Genomic DNA, 18,610 nt, shown 5'->3' on the forward strand with positions numbered 1-18,610 from the left:
TCATTGTATCTCCCTCACCTCTTATATTCAAAATTAGGTGATTTATAAGAAATTCCAGATTCCTTGTCCTCTACCTGTCCTGGATCACAATACTGGAAATATGACATATAACAATACATTTCTGATGCACCTCAAGATGTTACCCAATAACTCTCAGGCTACTGAAGTGAATTTCATGATGGATTATACTAATGGAGATTTTGCAGATCTAGATGAGAAGGAGGTCAAAGATTTCCTTCACAGGAGGGATGTAGAATATGAAGAACAGAGTTTTGACAAATGTCAACCAAAATACTTTGCATTTAACTCACGGGTAAGCAAGATTCTCTAACCTAAATCTCCAACCATTATATAAATGTGACACACTAAGTGTGTTATGGCACAATAGTGCTATCTATTGTAAAAGGCTAATTAAGGTTGTTTTGTTTTTCAGACTGCCTATGCAATCCCCATTCTTGCATTTGCTTTTGTATGCCATCCTGAGGTACTTCCAATCTACAGTGAGCTTAAAGAGTAAGGTTGCAATTGTTTTAGCTTTATAATTTTATTTTAAAATGTGTTCATCATGTTCCATGTGCTTCTCTGTGGAAACATAATTTTAGTATTTTCTACAGATTCTATCTTAAAATGAATTATGGGAACATATTTTAATCAGTGAAGTGCCTGGAAATATAGACAGCTCAGAGCATTCATTACATAAATGATAGACAATAACTTACTGATAGTCAATACTAAGCTTTTAATTCAGCATTTTCCCTTTGGAAATGGCCAAACATCTTGTTCTCTTTTAAACATCATTTTTCTATCAAATGATGTTACTGGATAGGACTCTCCATTTTTACAAATTGATTCATGGTTACAAATTTCCTCATTGAAGACTAGAATCCTCTTGTTTCTCAGATACTAAGCATTAGGGCTGATGTGCTAGAAAACATTTGAAGTGTCACAAAATCTGTAATGAATAGGAAATGAATGATGCTTTTCCCCAGAGTATCAACATGCGAGAGAGATATACTTCCTTTTTGCATCAGTTGTTGATGCATTTGTATATTCTGTTGAAGATTTTCTGGGAAAAGACCGCAATTTCTCCTGGCTTGATATCACTTGATATCCTTTTAAAAAGCACTACATCCCTTTACCCTATTTTTCCTTCAAATTAAAAAATATCGACTAGTTACTAATTCTTTTGTTGTTTAGTCATTTTTTTTCCCAGTCATGTCCAGCTCTTTATGATTCAATTTGGGATTTTCTTGGCAAAGATACTAAAGAGGTTTGCCATTTCCTTCTTCAGCTGATTTTATAGATAAGCAATCTGAAGAAAATTGACTTGCCTAGGGTCACACAACTAGTGTCTACAAGCAGATTTTGACTCAGGAAGATGAGTCTTTCTGATTCCAAGCCCAGAACTACTGTGCCACCTAATTGTCCATTATCAGTTCTTTTAAAAAATCAAATCATGACTAGAGCAACTTTATTTCTTAAAAATAGAATAGTCACTAACTATGGGAATACTTGGAAATGAACATTACAATGCTCATTCTCAAAAGCTGCTTTCTACACAAATTTTTGACTTCTTACAAAATGTCATTGATAATCTCCATTTTCTTCATGATGACTTATGATAAGAACACATTGCATAAATGCATATATATATGAATTATCCCTAAGGAATTAGATATTTTACTGGGTGAATTGTCTGGTTCCAATAGTAAAATTTTTGATATAGTGAGTAAGTTCATTTCAAAATAAAATTCTTAAGTTTCCTTAGGCTTGAAACTAATTTGTTATTTTTGTTATGTTTATGATTCAGTAGTCATGTTGTTATTTACTTTTATTAAAATATTAAGTATAAACAAATAGGCTAGCTACAGTATTTGAAACAAATTCTTTATAGTCAAATTTAAATTAGCATTATAAATCAACTATTCATTAAGTAATTAGACATAAAGTTATACAGCAACTGCTTTCACAAATTCCTCACCAGCTTTGTAATATTAAATTTTCAGTTTGTTTTCTCTCTTTTTAGTCGTTCTCGAAAGAAAATGCAGACTGTGTCAAACATCTCCATTACAGGAATGTTGATAATGTATCTGCTTGCTGCCCTGTTTGGTTACCTTAGCTTCTATGGTAAGTCAAAACTATTTTAAAAAAAAACCCTTCATTTGGCAGCCTGAGTATTTAGAATTGTTGTAGTGATTTTAGATAAAAAGCACAATCTGTTGTGGCATTTATTCATTGAATATGCCATCTCGGGGCAGCTAGGTGGCGCAGTGGATAGAGGACCCGAGTTCAAATCTGGTTTCACACACTTAACACTTCCTAGCTGTGTGACCCTAGCCTCAAAAAAAAAAAGAATATGCCATCTCAATATGCTACTTAAGAAAATGGTAATAAGAGTCTAGCTAACAGGCTCAGAGAACATATCAACCCAACAACATTTTGTAAAATCCTCACTCTCATATTAAATAATTTCTTTCTATAAAGGATAATGTGCATTTTATTCCTTACAACTACTGATTTACCCCAGTCCAAGCTTTGATGATATAGAACAGGGCTTCTTTTATTTTTTTCCAGTCAAGACTCCTTTTTGCCTGAGAAATATTTACATGACCCCAAGTACATAGGGATATAAAATAGGTATGCAAATCAAATATTTACTGATAATAAATCATAATTTCGTGATCCCCACATTTAGTTACATGAACTTATATAAGATCATGATCAACAGTTTAAGAAACGGCTATAGAATACAATAGCATATTATTTTATGCTTGTTTTCCAAATAAATATCAGAGACTGCATATTAAGCCCAAACTTTTAAATAATCTTGGTGCAAATTTAAATGAGTATCATTTTAGCTTAATAACTTACTCTTTCATAAAATAGCATGTTTTTCATATAAGTTCTTTATGTCAAAGGGTGGGTTTCATGCAGATTTAACTTCTAATGATTGTGGATATCTCATAGTTCCCTCACTTCAGGAAATCCAAAGACAATCCAAAAATACCAATGAAAATCTTGAAATTACCATTACAGACTTATATGGCTAATACAAATTGGATTATAGTCATCATTCAGCTTCCATGAGACACTTTTCAAAAAAATCATAAATAAGAGGATTATGATTTATGGTTCCTGAATGCAGTACAAATGTGTAGGCATTCTGTGAGATTAAAATGCATCAGAACTATCTCATTAAATACATACATGGATAATGTTTATTAAGGAGCTAGTGATCCACATGAAAATGTTAGAATTGGTTAATGTTAAATGTAAACAGAACCATATATTTGAGGCAAGAATAGTTCAATTTCATTGTAGTATCTATAGACTATGGACCAAAGATCTATGGTGCATTTCAACCATACAGCATTAGTGGGGCCACTAATTAGTGATAAGGGAAAAGGACTCAACATTCACAAATCTGACCAAGGCGTTTGATACTATCAATCATGAAGACTTGTGAAAGATCATAGCAAAATTTGGTCACCTGGAGAAGTTCATCAATATTATTTTACAATTTCATGATGATATGATTACATGGGTTCTGGGTAAAGAACAATATGTTCACCCATTCACCAATGAAGTGAAGCAGGGCTGTATGCTTGCTTTTATACTTTTTTGCATGATGTTTTCAAGTGATGTTTTCAGATGCCTTCAATGAAGATAAAAAAGGCAAAGTCAGCTACCACACTGGCAGTGAGTTATTTAACTTGAAAAGGCTACAAGTGAAGGAAGAGCTGATGTGCAACTTTTTGTTCATAACTGCTAATTTTTTGCTGACAACTAACACCAAGGAAACAGAGGTTCTCCATCAGGCACTATTGCACATCTTTTCACAGAACCATTGGTTATAGTACATTGAGAAATTTTTAATGATGTTCACTTATATTGGCAGTATACTTTTTATGGATGTACCCACTGATTATGAGGTTGATGCACACATTACTAGAGTTAGCTCAAAGTTTGGGAGGCTCTGAAAGAAAATATAGAAAAGAAGAAATGTTAAAATAACTACCAAACTGAATGTCTACAGAGCCATTATGCAACCCTCATTATTGTGCCTGTGAAACCTGGACATCACATTGCTAGGAAACCAAATCACTTCCTTTTGAATTGACTTAGGAAAATTTCTGAATCTCACCTGATGAGAGAAGGTATCAGACACTGAGATTTTTCTCAAGCTGATCTGCCAAACATTCAAATTCTACTGCAAGAAAACACAGTTCTAATGAGGCTGTCCATTTTGTTTGAATGGCAAACAAATATTTGCCTAAAATAATATTTTATGGAGAACTCACACAAGGCAAGTGCTCATGAGATGAGAAGCAGCAAGTGTTAAACAATACAAGACTCTCTAAACGTCTCTCTGAAGAGCTTTGGAATGGATTATGAAGCATGGAAGACATGCTTCATCCAACATGGTGACCCTCATTCAAAAAGACACTGTACTCTAGGAGAAAAGCAGAATTACAATAGCTTAAAAGAAATGTGAGATGCACAAATTTAGACATTTCTACTCCAAATGGTCATTTTGATTATTTGTTCTGGACCTGTAGTAGACCCTTATGAACTTTTTTTTTGGTTTGGTCAGTCTGACACGTTGCATAATAGGGTCATTTTGCTCTTCTTTGAACATTTGACAACCAAACCACCAGATATGGTAAGCTTAGGTCCTCCCTTTATAGGAGTTCTTGAGATTTGTATCAGTCTTCTCTTGGCTTGTCTTGGTTTCAATAAAACCTATTTCCCTCTTACATAGTTTCAGACCAATTGTTGGCTTTTATATCTTTTTCTATTATTAGTGCAAATCAGATCTTGTAAATTGTGCTGGTAGCAGGCTTTCTTCCATTGTACTTCCCAAGCTCTTCTCTTGTGGCGTGAGCACATTGGCTAGGAGTAGGCTCTAGGCTCTAGTTTGGCTCACCCTCATGCTAGTTATGAGGTTATAGGCAGGGAGAAGAGTGTTGTGGATATGCATGGGCTTCTTGTTTGGACCTGCCTACCTCCTTTCTGGCCTGGTCCTGTCTCCTGCTATGACTCTGTTTTTGATTATCTGTATTTTGTGCTTCCAGGTACTTGTCTATTCCTGTCTCCAACTGTGACTCAGATATGGGCTTTGTAGGCATTTTGTTATGCCTTGACTTCTTGGGCACTGGTCTGGCCTTGCCCTTTCTCTTTTGGCTTTGGTAGAGATGCCTATTTCCTCAGTGCCGGTCTGGTCATTTCTTTCGCTATGATTTGAACAGGAGCTACATGGGTCTTGTGCTAGTAGGCAGTCTGGTTCTATCTTTTGTTGTGAATATGAGCTATGAGCATCTTCTGCCTAGTTGATCCCTATTCAGTCTCCAAAGTTTTGTCGACAATTTTCTTGTGGAGTTCTAGGCTTGTGGAGTAGTTTGTGGCCATTTTGGACTTTCATTATCATTGTTCCTTCCAATGATTGTTTGGAGTTTATTGAGATTTTTTTTATGCTTCAATCTGTATTTAGATTCCATCAGCTCTTTCTCTGGGGATGGATAGCATTTTTCATCATAAGTCCTTTAGAGTAGTTATCTTGGATCATTGCATTGCTGAGAATAGCTGTCATTCACAGCTGATCATCTTACTGCTTACTGTGTAGAGTGTTCTCTGGATTCTATTCATTTCATTTTGTATCAATTCATGTAGATCTCTGAGGTCTTAATAAACCATCATGTTAGCCAGAAGTCTCCTTATTTGTCTTTTATCTTATTATTGAGCATCTTTATCATCAAAAAGTCTTGCTTAAGAAATGTTTAAAGTCCTTCCCAAGTTACATTTTAATTGCACAAGATTCCATTAATCCTAAAAATATTATAACTGTATTCATACATTTTTATGGAAGGGCCTTTGGAATTTGGTGTTAAATATCATTTGCATTGATTTGGTAAACCAAATTGTTCATGTCAGGTTTAATGTTGGAGTGAGGGAGCACCAAGAAAAAAGTTTTCCTTGTTTTTGTTTTACTTTCTTTCAGGAAAGTGATAGATATTAACTAATTGTTGATGTGAGCCTTATCATGAGTACATGAAATACCTCTGCTATTGTTCTTCTTCTTTTGGTGTTATTTCTTTTATTTTTTTATGGTAGGTAAGGCATGCAATTCTGTCACACATAAATCTTTTATTTCAAAACTAACTTTTTTTACTCAAATGTAGAATAAACTGATTTTTCCTTTAAAATATTATCTTTTGTTTTTATTTCACTTTCATTTCCAAATATTTCCCCTTCCCTACACAAAGAGCTATCCCTGTATCAAAGAATTTTAGAAGCAGACAAAAGAAAAGCGGTTCAGAAAAATTAATACACATATCAATCAAGTCTTATAATGGATGCAGTATTCTATGCCCATAATCTTTCTTATCTCCATAAAGAAGGGAATGTGGTGCATTTTTTCTTTTTCAGGGCTAAGATTGATAGTAGTAATTACATAGAAATAAATTTTAAAATTTATGGATTTTGTTGTTCCTTCCTTTTACATATTGTAGTTGTGCATATTATTTTCTTTGTTGTGCATACCTTGTTCTTATCAGTCTTCTCATGCTTCTCTATATTCTTCATATCTAAAGTTATAGTAATATTTCATTACATTCATATATTATAATTTGCTTAGCCATTCCCCAATTAACATTTATTAACTTTCCCCTCAGTTCTTTGCTTTAACTTTAATATTAGAGAAATTATTGCTGGGTCATCATAATTCCCATTCTGTTTCCCAGTCAAGCTCTCCTCTGCTCTGGATCCCAGCATGATGTTCTAAAAATTAGAAAAAGTTAAGTTATGAGGGAATCTGCCTCCAATAGGAGGGCCTGGATGCTCTTTGATCACTGTGTCTCTTTTAGTACCCAGTCCTGTCACTATAAGGATGGTTTTACTTGTGGTCTAGCAATTATCTAGGATATACTATTTTTTTTTCAATGCACACTGATATGCTATCCTGTTTAACTTATTTTAATTTGACTCTGACTTTCTTCTTCTTTATGTAGGAGAAGTTGAAGATGAATTACTCCATGCTTACACAAAGGTGTATACATTTGACACCCCAATTCTCCTGGTTCGTCTAGCTGTTCTTGTGGCAGTCACACTCACAGTGCCTATTGTCTTGTTCCCAGTAAGTAAAAAGAGCTTTGGAAGAAGAAACATAGTTGAAAGCCTACTGGATTTGATATTCATTTAATAATGGTATATATTTGGAAAACCTTAAGTAAGGATGATTTTACTTTTGAATTTAGCATTTTCATAATGCCCATAAAAGTCTTATTTGCAAACTAATTAATTGTAATGAATATATTTCATGTGGAAAATCAATCACAATAGATTTTTTTTACCACAACTTCAGAAAACAAATTATGGGTAGCTGTCCACTGAATTAATGACAGCCAGGGATTCAAATAATGACAGAAAAATAAAGTTGTGACCATATATTTTAGAATAAATTAACAGTTTCATTTTTATTTTGAAAGTGTTTCTTTTTGCTTTTTGGCAGCTACATACAAAAACTATCTTCAGGGCTACTCCTTAGTTATTAAGAAATCAATTTCCTATGAAGGCAATTAGATATCAAAATAAAATTTCAGGAAAAGAGTTATAATTCATTATTTTTAAAACATGTTACCATTTAGTTAATGGCACTTAATAAATATCCTCTACCAAATGAGCTTTATCCCACCTTGGAATCAACAGACTCGCTTTCCTTAACAGATACTGTATTATCCTCAAATTTGGAGGGACCAGAATTAGTGATTCTATAAACCATCCAGTAGAACTGGTAGTGATAACACAGATAAAATGAATGAAGAGCACATCAAATTCTTGTAAAAGTAATACCTTCTTAAAAATCTGGATTTCCTCATTTATCTTAGAGGAGAGAAAACCAAGAAATTGAATAATTAATATCATTCTGCACAGAACATTTTGTATAGTGCCAAACATATGACTAGTACTCTGAAAATGTTATATGATTATAATGGTAACTTTAAGTACAATACAAGGCCTTATGATCAACATATATACATTTCCATTTTCCCATTCAGAGAGTTTTTGAAAAGTTATTTTCTTTAGTGAGATTTTGTTAATCTTTTACCATTTGGCCAATTCTGATTTTTTATGGAGTTATTTTCTTTTTTAGTATTTTTGTGCCTTTTTTCTAAGCTATTAATTCTCTTTTCATAAATTTCTGGCATTGATTTCATATATTTTCCCAACTTTTATCTATACTTTTATTTGACTTTAAAATTTTTTTTATTTTTTGTTTTTAAAAACTTTTCTTTAGATTTTTCAGTAATATTTCTGGGCTTATATCCAGTCTGAATTTTCTTTGAAGCTTTGTAGGCATTTTGACATCATTGTCTTCCTCTAAGTTTGTATTTTGAACCTCCCACTCACCATAATAACTTTTTATGTTCAGTTTTGGGTTTTTTTTTTTTTGCCATTGTTCACCTTTCTCAATTATATCTTAACTTTGAGAATTTATGTTAGAATTGGTCTCTGTTTACCTCTGGGTGGGGATAAATATCTGACACTTCAAACTTTTATATTTTTCTGTTTTCATAGTTAGTTCTGGGGTTCTGTAAAGTTTCAATTGCTTCCACTTGTAGACTTTTTCTAGTTATTAAAATATAGTACTATCTGCTGTGGCAAATGAAACAGCTCTTGATATTTTTTGCCTACGTATTTCAAAAGGGCATAAGTGAATAAATAATCATGAAATTTATTGTGGATCTTTCTAAAACATACTATATGGCCATATAAATAATAAGATATTTCCAAATTTTGGGTTGATTCCACAAATTCTTCAATAATATCTATTGAAATGCAAACATTACTATTGATCCTCTTTAGCAATGGACCCTGGATGATGGCTTCAAAGTTTTTCCAATTTAGTGTGTTTTAAAATGCTTAAAAATAAACAACTGGAAAAAACTAAAAATCCAATCTGTTTTTCATGTTTTCTTTACAGATTCGCACATCAGTGATCACCCTGTTATTCCCCAAAAGGCCCTTCAGTTGGATAAGACACTTCCTGATTGCAGCAATTCTCATTGCACTTAATAATGTCCTTGTAATTCTTGTGCCAACTATAAAATATATTTTTGGGTTCATAGGTAGGTTTCCAAAATGCTTTTAATTATTGAATTCTCATCCTTCTCTAGACAGAATAATTAAATAAACCAGATTAATTAAACAAAACTAAACTTCAGATCACAGGGTCACAGATCTAGTCAAACCCCCTCATTTTTCAATTGCTATCTAGAGATATATAATCAATAATCTATGGTATATCATGGGATTTTCCAAGCATACATCATGTAATAGTATTTAACATTGATATGGCCCACTTGTTACATTTCTCTTACTATTAATTTTATGTCACATCCATTTATACATTGGTAAAAATGACTCTTCTTTCCCCTCCTAAAAAAACAACTGTCATTGTTGAAGGTGTTGTGAAAAGATAGGCACACAAATACATTATTTGTAGTATTGCAAAATGATAAAACACCAGTTTTAGGTAGGTGGCCCAGTGGATAGAGCACTAGGCCTAGAGTCACAAAGGACCTGAGTTCAAATTTGGTCTCAGACACTTAATAGCTATGTGATCTTGGATAGATCATTTAACTTTTGTTGCCTTAGTTTCTTCAATTATAAAAGAAAGACAATAATAACATACACCTCACAAGGTTATTCTAAGGATCAAATAAGATAACATTTGTAAAGCACTTAGTATATAGTATATGTCATAATATTACATGCTTATTCTTTTCTTTCTTTTTCAGCAAGCTGAATTTTTTGAAATAATGAGAATATATATTTGTGATTTACTGGCACCTCTATATTGCAGTTTTTCTTTTGAGAACTGTTTGTTCTTATCTTTTGACCATTTATCTAGTTGCTATTAGCTTTATATGTTTTATTATTTGTCTATCTTGCATACCAAACTTGCATATCAGAAAAATTTTATACAATCATTCTCCCCATTCAACTGCTTCTTTTCTTATCTTAGATGCACTAATGTTATTATATATGCAGTTTCAAGTAATCAAAGCTATCTTCTACCTTTTGTAATTGCCTCTATCTACTTTGGTCAAGAATACATCTCATACGCAGTGCTATAAGAGTTATATATCATCTGCTTTTCTTATAAACTTTTATAGTATTATATTTAATATTAAATATATTAATTTCTCTATATTCTACTAGCTCATTTTTCTTATTCTTTTTAAAAATCTAGTTTTAAGGAAATCAGAAGCAAATTTTAATATTTCCTAACAAATTACCATAATCCATTAGCTTGTACCCATCGCTTTACTTTATAAAATATAATTAAATGAACTGAAAAAATAATTTTCCCCATAGCATTTTCTTCTCTTTTTTTCTGTGTCTGATTCTGTAAACTTGTTTACACACGCACACACGTCCACACTCATTCACTTAATCATCCCCTAATAATCTAAACTAATCTAAACATTGAATCAATGTTATGTTACTGGCTACACAATTTACTAATAGTGTAACAAACAAAAAATAAAACCATGTTTAATTATAATATCACTTATGAGAAAGTTACTTTTAACAAAGTTACCTTTAACCATCAACATAATTACTGATTTCTCAGTTCTGAAAACACATTTCCTGTTTCACTTTTCTGTTTTCTCAGAAATCTTTTGGGGTTTTAATATATATATTTCATTGTAAAATTAGAATTAAAAGTTTTCTTAGAAAGTTTTCTTTTCATTCCTTTTCATACTCCAATCAGGCCCTTTTTATCTACAACTCTTCAAAATGCCAATTAAACTCAGTTTCTTCAGAGTCCTTAAAGAATGATAGTTAAACTATAACTATTCAAGATGTTATTGGTATTTAAAGGGATAGATAACCTATGTGGCAAACTCTGTGAAGGTGTTCTTAATATATACATGATATCATATTCCTGAGAGCTGTATTTGGCTTCCAAATGTAGTAGAGTAGTTTACTTATCATCTGTGTCATTAATAATTTCATTAAAAACCTTGATTTCTCTTCAGGTGCATCTTCTGCTACAATGCTAATTTTCATTCTCCCAGCTGCCTTTTACCTTCGACTAGTTAAAAAGGAACCTTTAAGATCACCTCAGAAGATTGGGGTAAGCTAACTTGCAGAAGCATTTTGTAAATCCCCTTAAGCAAAAGTTCATCTTCAATTGCTTCCTTACATAAAAAAGAAAATGCACATATTGTTCAAGGAGGAAAGTGCCACATAAAGACCATAGTGTATCAAAGACATACATGTTTAAAATATCTCAAATTGGGGTGAGGTGCTTTCCTTTACTTGTACACACACATACATGCACACACTTCGAGATTCTGGTGAGTCTAGAACTTTACAAATTTAAAACTTTACAAAGTTGACAAGCCTGATTTACTCTGCAGTATATCATGTGGCAATAGGACTTTCTTATTAATAATGTAGATACACATGTAGTGAGAGCATTATCTTTGGTAAATGAAACATAAAAAATCACAATAATTGTTTTGGTTACCCAGAAATAGGAATAGATCTTTTAATAGTGATAAAAATTTTGTTCAGAAAAGCATGTTTCCATTTTTCACAAATATGAGGATTTTATTTTCAGTTAGGCAAACATTAGGAAACTTTATTTCTTACTCACATTTATATAGCACTTTCAAGTTTTACCAAACACATTCCTTCCAGTTTGAGGAGGTGCAGCCAGGTATAAGAGTTATTAATGCTGCTTTATTACTTGGTGACCTCTAGCACTTCAGTCTCTCAAAGGCTACAACTTTTTGATTTATTATGAAATATTTATAGTTAAAGTGCAATCTCAGTATCTCTACCAAGTGCATTTCAGAGTATATTTCAGAGAGAGAGAGAGAGAGAGAGAGAGAGAGAGAGAGAGAGAGAGAGAGAGAGAGAGAGAGAGAGAGAGAGAGACAGACAGAGAGAGAGAGAGAGAATAGTATTTCCTGAACTGGAACTATATTTGTCAATCCTTGAAGCATGCTTTTCTACCCATGCTATAATAGAAAGTGTCTTTCTAATGGTTCTTGAATCCTTCTTGACCATTCTCATGACAGTTTTATATAAGATGGTTATAGACCATCTTTATATAAAAATTTCCTCCTTACATGTGACCATAAATTCTTGTTCTTCTCTGCTACACGCAGTCAGCTTTCATGCTATTGGCCATTTGGAGTTAAGAAAGAGATGACATCATTATTCATTTTTGTCTCTTTGTTTTTGTTTGTTTGTTTGTGAATCAGGGCACTTAGATTGTAGTTTCAACTTTGATTTTATACTGTTTGTGTGACCTTGGTAAATAACAGTCTCTGTGAATCCTAATTTCTGGGAGGAATCTAAAACATTATCTATTCAATTCCCATATTTTACTCACAGGGAAACATTGACCAAGTGCAAATCTCAGAACTCAGAACTCTGTATAAATCTCAGAACTAGTGGGTGAAAGACCTAGTGTTAGGACTTACTGCATCATGCCACTTAATTTGAATAAGCACAGTTTTATAATGTACGATTTACTTGAATATAAACTAAAAATACAACATGATTATTTATATCAAGGTTTTACAAATAATATTAATATGTTAAATAATCAATAAATTGAAAAGAGTTAATCTCTTGTCATTAGTGCTGCTTTGTCTCTTGGTGACCTCTAATACCTTAGTCTCTCAAAAACTACAACTTTTTTATTTATTATGAAATATGTATAATTAAAATGCAATTTCAGTATCTCTATCAAGTCCATTTCAGATTATATTACACACACACACACACACACAGATGCCTACATTCAAATATGCACACATAAACTTATACACCTAAATATACACATCACCTCCTTCAAAGAAAGACAGTAATGAGGAAGGATATCCTTGATTGGTTAAACCTGGCTTTACTGATGACTAGCTACATATACATTCATACATATTTAGCCAGAATGAAAGGATGAGCACTCATTTAACATATTCACTCAATTCATGAAAAGATTGCTTGCAAATGAATATTTGTATCTTGAACAATATTTTCCCCTTGACTTCCACTAAATTTTAGAAATGTCTTTGGATTAAAAGATATGTTAATATTGAAGAAACTTTGTCATGAAAATATAATTAAAATCTAACACTATTTTGCTATAAGAACATTCTATTTTGTAAGCATTAACTTTTTCAATTGGTTGTCAAATGCAACCCTTGCAAGAAGATGGTTAGGTGAACAAATCAATCACTTTAATGTTACACACATATTTGAAAGAATATATGCATATAAATATAAAATACAACATTTCTAATTCTTTAGAAGTTCTTGCTTACTGCATGAGACTTATTAGGTTATGTAAGACTAGTTAGATTAATTCAGATTCTTAGGTAAATTCCCCAGTAAGAAGATTCACATGGAATTTTTGAACATAGCTAGAAGTCAATATAAACAATCTCCAATAAATTAATGTCAACACTTTAAAAACCTGAAATTTCATCATTATGGTTATTTCTTCCCATACCACAACTTTTCAATATCTTTGTATATAGTATTCAAGTATAACTATAGACAACCTGAGGCAACCTGGTGATGAGCCTAGTCCTTCAATGTCCAGACAAATGAGAAATTCTCCAGTAAAAATATACTCAAAAGCTTTGCATCTTTTAAGCTCTGCAAAAGATATGATTTCTCTAGCATAGCCTTTGAGTAATCAAGACGATCATCATGCCACAAGGAACACCAGAGTAGAATTTTAGTAGAGGTATTAAATTGTAAATATGGTTTTGTCAATAACAAAGGGATTCTATTGGATCTTTTATGCCTGCTTAATATTCTATGTGACTGATTCAATAGTAAGGTTTTTAATAAAATTTCTACATGCTCTGAGCAGATGGGTAAAGACTGGTTTATTGAAATAAGGATCACCAATATATCAATCAATATACCTTACTTTATCAAGTCATAAAGCCAAAACTATGTTAAGTGAGTAATTCTTAGATTCTTTTCATATTTTCTAATGATATTTCTTCCTTTTATCAATTCTAGGCTGCCATTTTCCTTATTGTTGGCATCATTTTTATGATTGGAAGCATGGGACTCATTATAATTGACTGGATTTACAACCCTCCAACTTCTAAGCATCATTAATCCAAGAAAAATCTATTTTCCTTTCTGGAAATGACTGTGTTCTGCCCTAACAGACCATTTTGACATTTATATTAGAATGTTTTCTAGTGAAAATCACAGGAAGAATTCAAGTAATTTCCATTAATATCACTATATCTGTGGAATATTAAACCATCATATTTTTAAACCAACAAGTTGTTTATGTATTTAAAACCTAGGGAGAAGAGCTCTACTGTGGTTTTAATCAAGAAATTTGAGATGGCAAAGCATTTTTATTGCTGTATATGCAGAATAAGTTTTCATCAAGACATATTTTTTCTCATCCAGATTTTGATAGCAACCCTAACCCTAAAATACCCTTCTGCTCCACCTCCTCTCCAACCTGCTGGCTCTTCACTCCCATAAAATCTAATGGAACTGTTTTGTTTTTAATAATATGGCTACATTGGCAAAATTCATAAACTACCCTGTTACACAAGAAGGATCAGTCACTAGAGTTCAAAACCTGGAGCTCCATCAATATTTGTAGAATAAATGAATCATCATGACACCTTTTTTTTCAGCCTGTCAGTGGCATTGAATCAATTTTACCAAAGAGAAATTTATCAAACAGAAGAATAACCTTCAGGCAATGGATTTATCATAATTGTTAGAGGACCTGATTAAATTCTGAGAGGGGCTTTAAAAACTACAAATCTACAGGAAGTCGTTTTATCACAAAAACTGTATAATTTGGAAGTATCTACTTTATTATTATTGTTATTTGTCATAGGACCCTTATAATATATGTTAATTATGTCACTGAACAAGTGCTATCCTTCTTGTCTTCCATTCTAACTCATGAAGTTTTAGGTAACCACAGATATGTGGGAGTATATGGAAGCCAGTATTGTATGATGCATTTTTATTTGAAAAAAACAATGAGTGCAAGAAACTGTCATTTGCTTTTTGTTCATGTATATTATCCTTTTCTGTAATTACTTTAATGTTAATATATGGCACTTTATTTTTTATTTTTTACATAGCTTTTATTTTTTTCATACTCTGGGGAAAATATATTAGTGAGATAAACAAAGTTACTTTTTATGTTTCTGTTTATTGGGAGAGCTTTGCATTTTAAGACCTAAGTTATAATTTAGTAAAATGTTCTTAAATATTTACAATAATCACCTATGTAGAAAGTTCCTTTTCTCAAAATAATTGTCGGTTCTAAACTTCATCCCCTTCTTTGGATATCTAAATAAATTTTAGTTTGGACAGGTGTTTATAGATTCATTAATCTTAAAAATTGAAAGCTTTGCTGTGAAAATAATGGAGATGTCTCCATAATTGAATGTGAAACTATGGATGTATACATCATTTAGTCCAGGCACTTTAACAGATGAGAAAACTGTGACTCAGGAGAGTTGAGTTAGAATAATTTCTCAGCTAGTAATTGGCAAAATTAGAATTTGAACCCAGGTCTCCCAATTCTAAGGATGGTGCTATTTTTAGCATATGACACTATATCCTCTATTCTTTACAATTCTTCAGTGGGACAAATATAATGGTTTTTGTATTAAAAATTCACTACCCTATATTTTGTAATTTCACTATTTTTTTAAACCTTTCAAATGAAAAAACAAGTACATATTTTATGATATATTTTAATAAAGCAAAAAAGTTAAAGTACCATTATCTAGCTGAAAAAGGTAATGGAATCTTATAAACTATTTTTAAACTAAAAAGTTTCTTTGAAAATAGTTATTTTGAGTTATGTAATTTCATGTGCTATTTTTAATAGTATAATACTGTGAATGAATGAACTTTGCTGTGAAAATGGAATGTTTCTATTAGCTACCATAACTTTAAAGTTCCTGTTTATAGAAATAAATTCAGTGAATGGCATCTTCAAAGTACTATATGCATTTTACATTTTATCCAAAATAGCTTGAAAAACAGAAAAAACCCCACATCATCCTAGTGTTTAATCTGAACTCTGTTCAGTTTGAGTTTTTATCTGAACTTTAAGTATAAATTAAAACAGATTAAAAGAGAAATTTAGTAAAGAATAACTTTTAAAGATCTGGGCAAAAGTAGAATCTGTAAATTTTCTGATTACAAAGTAATATTCTGGTTTACATTTGAAGTGATTAATTTGAAAAACTTAGTATTTTATATTGAGATACTTTTCAGAAATCATTTTACAAAAAGTAAGCTGTAGGATTTCTCTCCTAGGATCTCTTCAGAGAGTTCACATGTTGCAAGAAAGACATACATTTACTATGATAAATTAGGTAATTTAATCCTATTTGTAGAGCAGATGAAATTTTATTTTCTTATTTTATTTGTAAAGATTTTTTTATTATTATTATTGCAGAAAGTATATATTAACACATGAGCTTTTCAAATTAATATCATTTTTATTTAATGTGTTAGAGGAACAAAGATGATTTTCCAATTTAGATGGTTGAAATATAAACAACTTTTTTTCTGCATATGTTCTTATGTCTGAATGTTGTTGTCTATGCGTCACATTGTGTAGTCTGTTTTGAGGTTAAAAATCAAGGGTGAGGAGATTCTTTGGGGCCCCAAGAATTGCAGTGGTCATTGGACATCAATAATGTCATCACTAAATGTATAGCAATTTGATCTAACAAATCTCTATGTTATGGTCCTCAGTAGAAGGAGGCATTAAATAAAAGGGACAGAGAAAATGCAATTTTATAAGTTGTGTTAGGAAAAGCAACAAAGTCAAATGAGATCTAGAACCATGGGTCCAAGTCAGAAAGCAAATGTAAAGATTGATTTAAGGAGAAAGAATCTCAAAATCCAAACAGCTAAAGTTTATTATCAACTACTATCATTTGTATGTATGCCCATCCTTTTAAGAATTTTAAAAGAGCTGATATTCAGATCTGAATAGTAAATAGTCACCCCTGTTAACAGAGAAGTAGTAAGTAATCTGGATATTAAAGAATGTTGATATTATTTATTTTATTTTCTTATAAGGAACATAGCATAAAAAGAATTAGCTAATAAGATAAAGGGAATAAAAAAAACTTTGATATGATGGGTGATTTACTTAGAAAAACCTGCAGAGATTTTTCTAAACTTCAGATTTCATTTTGTCACTAAATAATTGCTAGTGCCTCTCCATTATAACCAGCATCAAATAGAAATGCTTCTGCTAAGCATTTAAAATTCCTTACAACCTTTCTTACTTTTCAGGATTATTTTTTTACACATTATTCTCTCCATGCTTGATGATTCCTTCACATGGCAGAAAGTCAGCAATTACAATCATATAATGTTTCAATATCTGAAATTATATGCTTGTCAGTTCATTCTATTGGGAAGAGTATCTCCTTTCATTTTGAACATTTCAGCCCTATCTTGTAGAAACTAATTTGAATGTGCTTATCCTCTTTATTTTTTCAAAATTATTAGTTTGTACAGAAACATCTTTTTAAAAAGAGATTTTATTGAATTTTTTTTAACATCACCTAGATTTCCCATCTCCTTTTTGTCTTTCCTTTTCCCTCTCTCAGAAATTTATCACTTATGACAAAGAATTTTTTCAAAAATAAGAAGAGAAACAGAAACTCAGTGAAATAAAACAATGTATTATGGAAAATTTGACATTATATGCAATTTTCCACCTCTGTAAACTTAGACTACAAAGGAGCAATATTTTCTCATATTTCTTTGGACTAACCTTATTCTTTATAACTCTGCAAAATAGTTGTCCTTTCCATATCATGGGAGTTAGAGGGTATCCCTATGATCTTGAAATACTTTGGTCTTCCTTTTGTACCAGAGAGGTTTGATTTTTTTTTAATGGGGTGTTTACAGTATAAATTTGGTCATGGGCATCATCTGCTGGCCTTTGTGTTTTGTCTGTGGCTTGCACAAAACTCTCCCAAATTTCTGTTTAACTAGCTATGCCAATAGTGAGACCATGATGGGGAAAGTTGAGATATGGAAGTGATAACTATTAAGCTTAATTTGTTTTGTGGTTATTGCTCTTTCTATTCATACTGTTGTAGTCATAGTATATATTCTTTTTCTGGTTCTGCTTACTTCATATTTTCCAAGTTGATGGAAATAATTCCATGCTTCTTTGTATTCATCACAGAAACAACTTTATAATAGAAACAGTTTCTTCCTTTAACATATCTTAAGTAACATTTTTTTCAAACAGTATAAAAAAACCAGACAGACTTTTAAATAGTTAAAGTAATTCTAGAAGGACATGATAAAAATGATTAGTTCACTTTTATTTCAGTAACTAAAATCTCCAAATGCAAATTATAGAGTTGCATTTTTTTCCCAAGACCATCAATCATCTTAATAGAGTTGCTTATTAATCATACTTCAGATGGATAACTGGGGAGAGGATTGCAAGATTAAGAACTGAATAGAAAAAGGTAAGTGAACACCTATCTTAATCTACTTAATTTACTGATGCCACCGGAAATTAAGTGGTAAT

General features: G+C 31.6%; 1 protein-coding gene across 2 annotated transcripts in view; it reads left to right on the forward strand.

Annotated features, from left to right (window-relative positions):
- SLC38A4 (solute carrier family 38 member 4) overlaps positions 1-16,622 on the forward strand; it is a 123,008-nt gene extending 106,386 nt beyond the window's left edge. For both annotated transcript variants that reach the window (XM_074269447.1, XM_074269448.1), the window contains 7 exons: positions 38-313; positions 434-513; positions 2,027-2,127; positions 7,008-7,132; positions 8,981-9,125; positions 11,046-11,143; positions 14,059-16,622. In XM_074269447.1, coding sequence (XP_074125548.1) covers positions 38-313; positions 434-513; positions 2,027-2,127; positions 7,008-7,132; positions 8,981-9,125; positions 11,046-11,143; positions 14,059-14,160 — 927 coding nt within the window. In that variant the 3' untranslated portion in view covers positions 14,161-16,622. The remainder of the gene's footprint in view (positions 1-37; positions 314-433; positions 514-2,026; positions 2,128-7,007; positions 7,133-8,980; positions 9,126-11,045; positions 11,144-14,058) is intronic.
- The last annotated feature ends 1,988 nt before the right edge of the window (positions 16,623-18,610 follow it).

Source organism: Sminthopsis crassicaudata, chromosome 5 (genome assembly GCF_048593235.1).
Source record: "Sminthopsis crassicaudata isolate SCR6 chromosome 5, ASM4859323v1, whole genome shotgun sequence".
In the NCBI taxonomy this organism is placed as follows: domain Eukaryota; kingdom Metazoa; phylum Chordata; class Mammalia; order Dasyuromorphia; family Dasyuridae; genus Sminthopsis; species Sminthopsis crassicaudata.